Source organism: Centroberyx affinis, unplaced genomic scaffold (genome assembly GCF_046629955.1).
Source record: "Centroberyx affinis isolate AG114_WGS23_722 - 3 ecotype Tasmania unplaced genomic scaffold, CSIRO-AGI_Caff_v1 ptg001836l_1, whole genome shotgun sequence".
NCBI classification, from domain to species: domain Eukaryota; kingdom Metazoa; phylum Chordata; class Actinopteri; order Beryciformes; family Berycidae; genus Centroberyx; species Centroberyx affinis.
Window position 1 is genome coordinate 47,230 of NW_027280215.1, and position 9,164 is coordinate 56,393.

Genomic DNA, 9,164 nt, shown 5'->3' on the forward strand with positions numbered 1-9,164 from the left:
TGTGAAGTAGGCTGCACTGTCACAGGACCACGGTATTGTTTTATTTAACTGAGCTCACTACAGTTTGTTCACAAACTGAACAAAACCAGTTCAGACAGAGAAACTGATTTTGTGTAGCCAGAAGTCTGACAGGTTGTGGACAGATGTGACTCTGGGTGGGAGGGCAAGATGTGGCCAACAGGTGTGTGTGTGTGTGTGTGTGTGTGTGTGTGTGTGTGTGTGTGTGTGCGTGCGTGCGTGTGTGTGTGTAGCGCTGGGTATTGGAGGTGGGGAGTGTCTCCCATAGACTCGTATTCAAAGAAAAAAAAAAGAAGAGAACAAAACAAAAAAATAAATGGCCTTAATGACCAAATAAAACGTTTGTGACATTAAATTTAATCTCAAATTGTATTTGATAATCCCCACAGATTATTGCTCAGATTTACTACCCTCTACTGGACCTCGGAGTGAACGCAGACCAAAGTTTCTGCTATATAAATACATAAACATAAACTCTTTAAAACCAACTAAAAAAAACGTTGATTATCATCTAAATTGCATTAATGAGAACTTCAAATATCTTTAAAACCTCACGAAAAGCGGTTTCGTTTTGGAAATCAGCGCTGTTGAACACAACGTGGAACCATGTTTCTCGATATCTTGGTTCCCACACGGTGTGTTTTTGTTGTCACACCAGCGCTAGAGTTGCATTTAGAAATAGGCGATGCGTGTATTCACGAAGAGACTCAGAAAATGATTCAACAAACTGCCCCTAAACTAAACGCTGATAACTGAACAGATGCCACCAGACTGTATACCAAGGTTTGAAACCTCAGTTCCGTTATTTTACATTTATACCCAAGTCTTATTCGCCTATTCGCACTGACACGGCGTCTGCAGGTCCCGAAAAAGTCTCAAAATGCCTCAAATCATATCGTCTAAGGACGGCCAAGGCATTTAAAGGTCTTGCTTACAGGTAAATATAGCATTTAATCACTTAACAGATGTGTTGGTGCGCGGTATTTATCGGTGAGAAATCAACCTAACCTGGATCTAACAGTTCTCATTTTCACTTTTGAAACTTGCAGGCACACTGACTGTAAACCCGGATGGTTAGGGGTTAAAAGAGGTATTGCTTATGTTGCATGTAGTTACTGATCGATAACTACTATTCACAATTGGAAATTTACCAGGCTACCTGCCTCATTGTTGATGAGATGAAAGCACTGATTGGCTGTAGTTACTAGAAATTTCTTGCTTTCACCAGCCCAATTCAGTAGTTGGATTTGTACTAAATGATTTGTACGACTATTTAATTGAATAAGGTACTCTGTTAGTAAGTACTCTGTTAGTTACTTACAACTATTGAATAAAGTGCAAGTGTATTTGAAATTGTTACTACTCCCAATAGTGACTAGTAACAATAACTACTTGCAAAATAGTCCTAGACTATTTCTGAATTGAATTGAATTAAATAGTACCAAATTCAAAATGTTCCCCATGTATGTGATACAATACAAACAATCCAAGTTCTCTATCTTATCAAAAATTGTGTAAATCAAATGTTTATTCAACATTTTGTATCATATCTTAAACTCAGACTTCATATTTAAGTTATATTTGGGTATTAAACAATACTTTCCATTCAGAATAGTTACAATTCAGCCAAACAAAGTTGGTATCAGGTCCCTTCAGTACATCTCTGTTGAATTTTGACATTTAGAGATGACATTGGTGTTCGGTATCTGAGGTTTTCAAGCAAAAAAAATAAAAAATCATTATCTTCCTCCCACTACTATGCGAAAATGCATGAGGTGGGCTTTCAGTGGAGGCTCTCCTGCCCAATTTCCCTAATGACTTCCATAATAAAATTTGACAACTTAACTCCCCCCAAAGCCAAATAATTAGATTGTGCAAGTGTAATTATTATAAATGATTTAAAAATGTCAAAGATTGCACAAATGTTTCAGCTGATGTGACTGTATATTTCAGATTGTAGTTAAAGCTCTGTGCTGCGTCTCTCATGTTCCAGTTATTTCTGTTAAGATATTTTGGCTGTTATTCACTGTTTGCCACTCCCAGCCATTGGTTGCAACAAATGACAAACTCAGAATATTTTGTCTTCTCACTCACTGTTGGGAGTGCACTAAATGGGAATATACACAGTGTCACCATCGCCTCGCCTCAGGTGTTTACCTCAGGCACGTCACACACTGTTTGTCACTGGGTGCTCTGCTCACAGTTCATAAGGCTGTGTTAGTGTGTTATGCACTCCAGTGAATCAGGTGCTTAAAGTTGGCTGCCACGTAGTTTGGCACCTTGTCCAGCAATATTACAGAGCGTCCAAACATCGATGTCACATGGAGGCAGAATTGGCGGCACCAACAGCATGTGACAGAGTGAGCTTGCAAAGTCTCTCCCGTTGTCACTATGCATGTGTCATACCCACAATTCTCTGGCTCAAGGATGTCCTCACCTGCTCTCTGTGGTTGCCAATTTGGAAATTATGTTTATACACCTGCTTCAGTGCAGTGCAGTGGTGAGTCGGTCAGTGATGGGAAAAAGCAAAGCATCGAGTGTGTGTTTGTATTTATTGCAGCAGTACCGATGACAGGCAGCTTTACCAAATTGGAAGATCAGTGGAGCCATGACTGAACACAGTGCAGGAGCGAGTAAATTACAGCCTTTATTGGGTTACCTATGAAAATCATGGGGAATTGATGAAGTCTGTTGTCTCTGAACAGAAATTCAAGTTAATCCAGAAGTGCTCCATCATCAGAGCTTCAATCTGAAGTATTCTACTAACTCACCTTCACTGTGTGTTTCACAGCACAACTAAAGACCTTCTCATCAATGGCTGCGCTGTGGTCAGAAGTCTCTGCTGTTTTACCTCTTAATGAGGCACAGTTTCCACTTCACTTCAGTGACAAAGTGGAGTCAAGTGTGGTGGAGGTGCTGAAACGATCCAGGCAGCAGCTGTACAGCGAAGCTACGAGAGCCGGCCGTATGCTTAACGCTCAGATCGTCTTGGATATTTCATGGGAGAAGCTCAACACGGGAACATGGCGCCATGTGGACAAAGAGTGGAGACGGGTTTATTCATACGGCTGTCTGTTCAAAGTGGCGGCGCTGTGTCGTGAAGATCCGTCACCAGAAATGATCCAGCAGGCCGTCAGGACTTGTGACATGGGTTTACTCATGGGTGCAGCCATCATGGACAATATTCTTCAAGTGCTTGTCCAGACTCTGCAGGGAGAAGTCAGGAAAGCCACCAAGGAGGAGGATCAAACTGAACACGTAAATGCCAAGGTCAGTGCTCTGACTTCATCACATATAATTCTTTAGTTAGTTAGTCGCTTTAGTTAGTTAATCATCAGTGAAATTACCTTTTTACTGCCCTCTCGTAATAGTGTAAAAGGATTTGAATCCAGGTATCATAAGATAAGATATCACTTTATTAATCCCCTTGGGGAAATTCCCACTAGGGAAGCATTCACCAGGTTTGGTAATGCAGTACTTCAGTAGCATTTGAGTATCATGCAACCTTATTTGTAGTCTTGTTTGCTTAATGTGCTCAAAGTGTAGTAAAATACAAATTTAAACTGTAGTACACTAGGCCTATATTCTAGAGGAGGAGAGGAGTATAGTAAATTGCATTCTGAAATTTTCAGCCGATTTGCACAATGCTATTATTACTACCACCACTACTCCCACTGCTACTGCTGCTAATAATAATGCTTGTAATAACAATTCAATAGCACATTTCTTAACAGACTTACAAAACACTGTAAAATAAAGGAAGGACATAATCATATGAACAAACCCCTGTTATCATAAAGGGAAGATTTGCACTGCTGGGTCCATGTAGGCCTGCTTTGCAGAACAGAAATGGCACAAGGACAAGTAACAGCCCATTGTAAAATGACAATACAAATTTAAATACAGTTAATGACAATACAGGTGTAGAGAAATTCACTGACAACAAAGTACACCATTAACATTAACTTTGTTCTGGCGCTGTATTTTAACATCGTTCATTCAACCATGGACAACTTTAAAAGTTAGTTGTCTTCTAGTTTGAGAGGAGCAACATTATCTAGTGAAGCCAAGCAGACGGTCTTGATATTCTCCATTAGATTCCCCTTGATGCAATTTTTACAACACACATTGACTGATTTCAAATTAAGCCATTCTGTAATTTTAGAGATGTCTCACCCTTGTTGCCCTTTATCTTCCATGATTTCTGATTTCACCACTTAGTTTAGATGCTATCAATATTAGGAGCTTTGATTAAGGTTAGCAAGAATGTGTTTGTTCAGGATTTCGTGTTTTTTTGGCCATACAACTTCCCCATTAAAAGAGCATGAAAAAACAAGACCATAGTATATCTATTTTAATTGCAGACAGGAGATGCGTGCCCAATTGTTTTGCTTTTGCTTTTTTTCAAATAGCAAGTAAATTCATTTTGGAATTGAATGAAAGATTTGACAATTTCTACTGTCTTCTGTCTTTGCTTCATTAACAGAAAATAAAGATAGAGTCCCCACGTGTTCCTGTGACCAAACAAACGAGGGCAGTTCCCAGGATAAAATGTCCTTCACTGGAGAGCTTCAAGACAAATTACCTGCTCCCCCTGAAGCCAGTTATTTTAGAGGGGATCATAGACCATTGGCCGGCTCTCAGCGAACACCCTTGGAGGTTTGTTTCTCCACATTAACGTTCAGTTAAAGGATGTCATTACATTATATGGAGTAGGTGCCCTCATCAGAATAACCTCATCCAAACTGCACTAGCATTTTTGTATATTTTTGTCAGGATTATATCGCCAGTTCAGTTGTTTGGACTATTATGATTTAGCTTGGCATTTTGCATTATTAGTGCTAATTAGTATTAGCCTGTAGACTATAACCTCCATTGACTCCTTTACCTTGAATATACCTTAAATAACTGTGTCTGAAAAAAGTCTTAAAGTATCTTAAATCATATCTCAAGTCAAGGTTTTAAATGCTCTTGAATACAGTCCAGTTACATTTTAGAGGTCTTTAAAATATTGCAATTTCTTGATGCAGTGTTTTTTTCCACTGAGGAATCAGCCTCTGTCACGCAGACCTAGCATGTTCTCATAGGTCTGCAGTGGTTTTCATTTTCACATTCATTTCAAGTCGTCTTAAAACATCTTGCATTTAACTTGATAAAACTTGCAGAGACAGATATATGTAAGTATTAGCATTTAGCACCATAAGAACTTTAGTAGCATTAGAGTACAGTATTAGCATTAGCATTAAACAGTGGTTCTCAGTCCTGGTCCTCGAGCACCGCTGAGCCCTGCTGGTTTTCACTCTAGTCATGTAATGAGGGACAGATTGGGACACCAGGAGAAAGCAATTAACTAGCTGGTAGGATAGAAAACCAGCAGGACTGTGGAACTCGAGGAGCAGGATTGAGAACTGGATTGTTATGAATTTAGACCTTAAGAAATTACATCAGCCTTTTCATTTGCCTATTCGCAAAAGTGAGTTGGGTTTACCCTCCTCTACATCCCCGACCTGATGTCTGATTCCTGACTCTAATGTATGACACCTGTCTCTGATATCTCTGCCTCCCTCTCACTCCTGACTCCTGACAGTTGACTGCTCACTCTGACATCTGCTGTGTGACTTCTGGCATCTGACTCCACTCTGATGTCTGACGGGCGGAGGATATCCTAAAATGCACACCTGACATGTGCTTTGAGCGTTAGGATCCATTATAACCAGATTTTTTTTTTTTTTTTAGGTGAATTGTATACACTGTGATATTACAGTAATGTTTGATTCATTTTATTTTTCCCTCCTGCAAAGCATAGAATACCTGAGATCTGTTGCTGGGTGTCGGACTGTACCTGTTGAGGTGGGATCAAGATACACCGACGAGGAATGGTCACAAACACTCCTGACAGTCAGTGAATTCATCGATCAGTACATTTTAACAAAAGTAAGTGCATCCTCATTTGCCCATTGTATTCTATTGCTATTGCATTGTTGACATGAAAAAAGAAAGATAAAACACATTAATTTGCTCTCATAATTTCTTTATTTTTTTTTATTTTTCTCTGCGGATCAAATTCACCCAGGATGGAGTGAAAGGTTTGGGATATCTTGCTCAACACCAGCTTTTTGATCAGGTATGTTATGTTATCAGCTTGTAACCTGTGTATATGTGAGACTCTACGACAGATATTTAATTTAGAAAGGGTTATAATGACAAAATTACACCAATTAGTCTAAGGGGGCTTCTTCTTCTTCTCTTCGTTTGTTCATCCATGTGTCGTGCAGTGTTGGGGTTGTTACTGGAAAGAAGTAAATGACGCATTACTTGCTTTACCTTTCTTTAAAGTAATGAATTACTTATTACTCCTACAGAAAAATAATTAGTTACACTACTCATTACTTTTGTGTTACACCCTCAAACGATTTTTCTCGGATTACTTGTGTTCATTGGGCCAATAAATACTGTCAACTTACCAGTAGATGTAGTCTAAATAATGACAGACACAAAATCTTTCTTTTAAGGTTTTTAATAAAGATAGAGCCTACAGCATTAAATTCAGACTTTCCGAGTCATGTTTACCACTTTGTTGGTACGTACATGTTCGCTCCACTCTGCTGTAATTCTCATATTTCCGACATGACTTGAAGGCAGATGATGAGGGGAATCTTATGATAGATATTACGCCAATAAAGAGGCTAAAGAATGTAGCGCAAGTAACGATCTATGTGTTAGATCAGTAACTGTAATGTGATTACTGATATTGGAACAGCAATGACTTACTTTACTCCATTACAGGAAAAGTAATGTGATTACAGTAATGCACTACTTTGTCACATGTGATAGCTCAGACACCACTGATTGTATTTTGATGAAACTTTGGGAAATGGCACCACTCCATTCTGGCATTTTCGAAATTACACTGATTGGCCCAAGGGGGGGGGGGGCTGTAATTACAGGTCAAAACAAGGTGACATTTGTTACTGAGTGGCCCAGAGGGAGGCTGCATAATTTGTAGGGGACAACATGTTTACTGTTGCCTTGTTGAATCATGGCATCATCATGCATTGCTCAGAAAGTTGTCAAAATCTGTCCCAACAGTTTTTCCCTACGCAGCAGAGTCTAAACCGCAGGACACAGGAGTGTTTGGAATATAATGTCCACAATCTAAGCTATCAAACAAGCCCCATCAAACTGTCATCCTCACACCACATCTCTCCAAACACGGTGGACTTTTAATTTTACCACAGAAGTCAATACATCGTCTGGATTGAACTTAATGAAAAGGGCACCTTGTCAAACCAAAAGTTGTGTGGGATGTTTTGGGCTGTTTGATGGTTTAGAATGAGGCAAACTGAACACTGACCTAGGCAGTTCAAGGACAATTCCAGTGTGATTGGAGTTTTTGCTAATTTTCTGCATTCCCTTACTATTTTATATCACTGCAGATCATTTTCCAGTGCTTTTATCATATGAGGAGATATTTGCTATTTTTCCCTAGTCTTGTTGCTTTTCAAAGGAAATATTTTTAAATAAATGCTGTCTAAATATTATGAGGTACTAAAGAAGAGAGCGCTAATTTTAAGCCGCAATTCTGGAAAGTCAAGCTTTATTTTCCGTTAAATTTTACGGACTATAGCTTTGGTTTGTCTGTTGGCTTGACTGGGTTGTGATTGACAGAGAGAATGTAACAGAGAGAAAACACAGAGAATGCTAGCTATTGGTTGAAACCTTTATTTTGGAAAGGAAAACATGGAAATCAGAGAAAGAGAAAGCGGAAGAAAGACGCCCCCTGCTGTCTTGTCTCGGGTCTTGCGTTGCATCTTCTTTCAAAATGTAAAAGTTTATAGCCTGATATTAGCATTTGATGCAACTTTGTAAAATGCCACTGTTGACTTCTCATTCACAGTAATGGATTGCTGTTACTGACTGAATTAGAACTCTCTGGAGTTGTTTTCTATGCTGCTGGGAATTGAAACTGATTGTAAAATATCTTTAATCGTGGCGCATGCATGTAAAAACTGTCACAGCTAACGTGGCGGGGATGGAAAATGCAAAAAGGCAAACTCCTTGCATCTAATATTATTTGCCAAGAAAATGTCCAAATCCACTTATATCAAGTAAATAAAAGTGGAGTAATGAAAGATAACTGACAAGATGATATTATTTGGTGATAAATGATTAAACGTGGGTCACCAAACTATCAGCTCAGAGGGAAGATTGGTCCTGAATGCTCCCTTGATGTGATTTGTTTTTTTCTTTTGATATGGCTTCCAAATACATTTTTGCTTAATCTTTGCGCTCCACTATGATGATAGAAAACCACAAGATCAAATTTGGGCTCAGTCACTCGCTCACAGATAGAGATGCCTGAAAAACAGTCATCATCACCTGTATTTCCCCTTTTTAAAGTCTTTCTTTATGTATCTGCGTGTCCTCAGATACCGGAGCTGAGAGAAGACATCCGTATCCCTGATTATTGCTGTCTCGGTGAGGGAGATGAGGACGATATTACTATAAACGCGTGGTTTGGGCCTGGAGGCACCGTGTCTCCTCTTCACCAAGATCCTCAGCAGAACTTCCTAGCGCAGGTGATGATAATAACCGTTCTCTACGGATCCAGTTAATGTCAAAGATTTGTCATGTGATTGCGACTTGTTTACCGCAAGGAATTTCCTCGTGTACGTCAGGTGGTGGGAAGCAAATACATTCGCCTATATTCCCCGGAGGACACAGACAAGCTCTACCCTCATCAATCACAGCTCCTTCATAACACGAGTCAGGTGGGATTGACAGTCCGCGGAGATACTGCATGTTAAGCCTGCAAATGTATGCAGCGTTTCCCTGTTAACAATGACTCCTTCGATGCAGGTGGAGGTGGAGAATCCAGACGAGGAGCGGTTCCCCTTGTTTGCCGAGGCTCCGTATCTGGAGTGTGTGCTGCAGCCCGGGGATGTGCTGTTCATCCCTGTCCGGCACTGGCATTACGTACGATCCTTGGCTCTCAGCTTCTCTGTCAGCTTCTGGTGGTCGTGACGACAGATCCATAATAAAGCAGAATTTTTGCACAAACAGAATAAAAATTGGAGTTACATTTGTCCGTCTGTCGTGAAAAGAAATGCCCACAAACTCCAGAGGAAAATCAATCAGTCACTCCT

The 9,164-nt window shown here is 39.9% G+C and overlaps 1 protein-coding gene across 2 annotated transcripts; it reads left to right on the top strand.

Moving 5' to 3' along the window:
• Positions 1 to 689: 689 nt before the first annotated feature.
• On the top strand, positions 690 to 9,164 carry kdm8 (lysine (K)-specific demethylase 8). 2 transcript variants are annotated; one of them, XM_071529738.1, is made up of 9 exons: positions 690 to 955; positions 1,068 to 1,108; positions 2,810 to 3,288; positions 4,505 to 4,677; positions 5,820 to 5,952; positions 6,092 to 6,142; positions 8,448 to 8,597; positions 8,697 to 8,789; positions 8,878 to 9,164. In XM_071529738.1, exons 3-9 carry the CDS (start codon positions 2,833 to 2,835, stop codon positions 9,040 to 9,042), a joined length of 1,221 nt encoding a protein of 406 aa, XP_071385839.1. In that variant the 5' UTR covers positions 690 to 955; positions 1,068 to 1,108; positions 2,810 to 2,832; the 3' UTR covers positions 9,043 to 9,164. The 2 variants fall into 2 exon arrangements, with proteins under 2 accessions (XP_071385839.1, XP_071385838.1); XM_071529737.1 differs by lacking the exon at positions 1,068 to 1,108.

Excerpts from the sequence above, each read along its gene's own strand:
- kdm8 (XM_071529738.1), top strand. The coding sequence starts at position 2,833 with ATGGCTGCGCTGTGGTCAGAAGTCTCTGCTGTTTTACCTCTTAATGAG. Across the intron at positions 3,289-4,504 it reads CTGAACACGTAAATGCCAAG|AAAATAAAGATAGAGTCCCC; the intron begins GTCAGTGCTCTG and ends CTTCATTAACAG. Across the intron at positions 5,953-6,091 it reads ATCAGTACATTTTAACAAAA|GATGGAGTGAAAGGTTTGGG; the intron begins GTAAGTGCATCC and ends AAATTCACCCAG.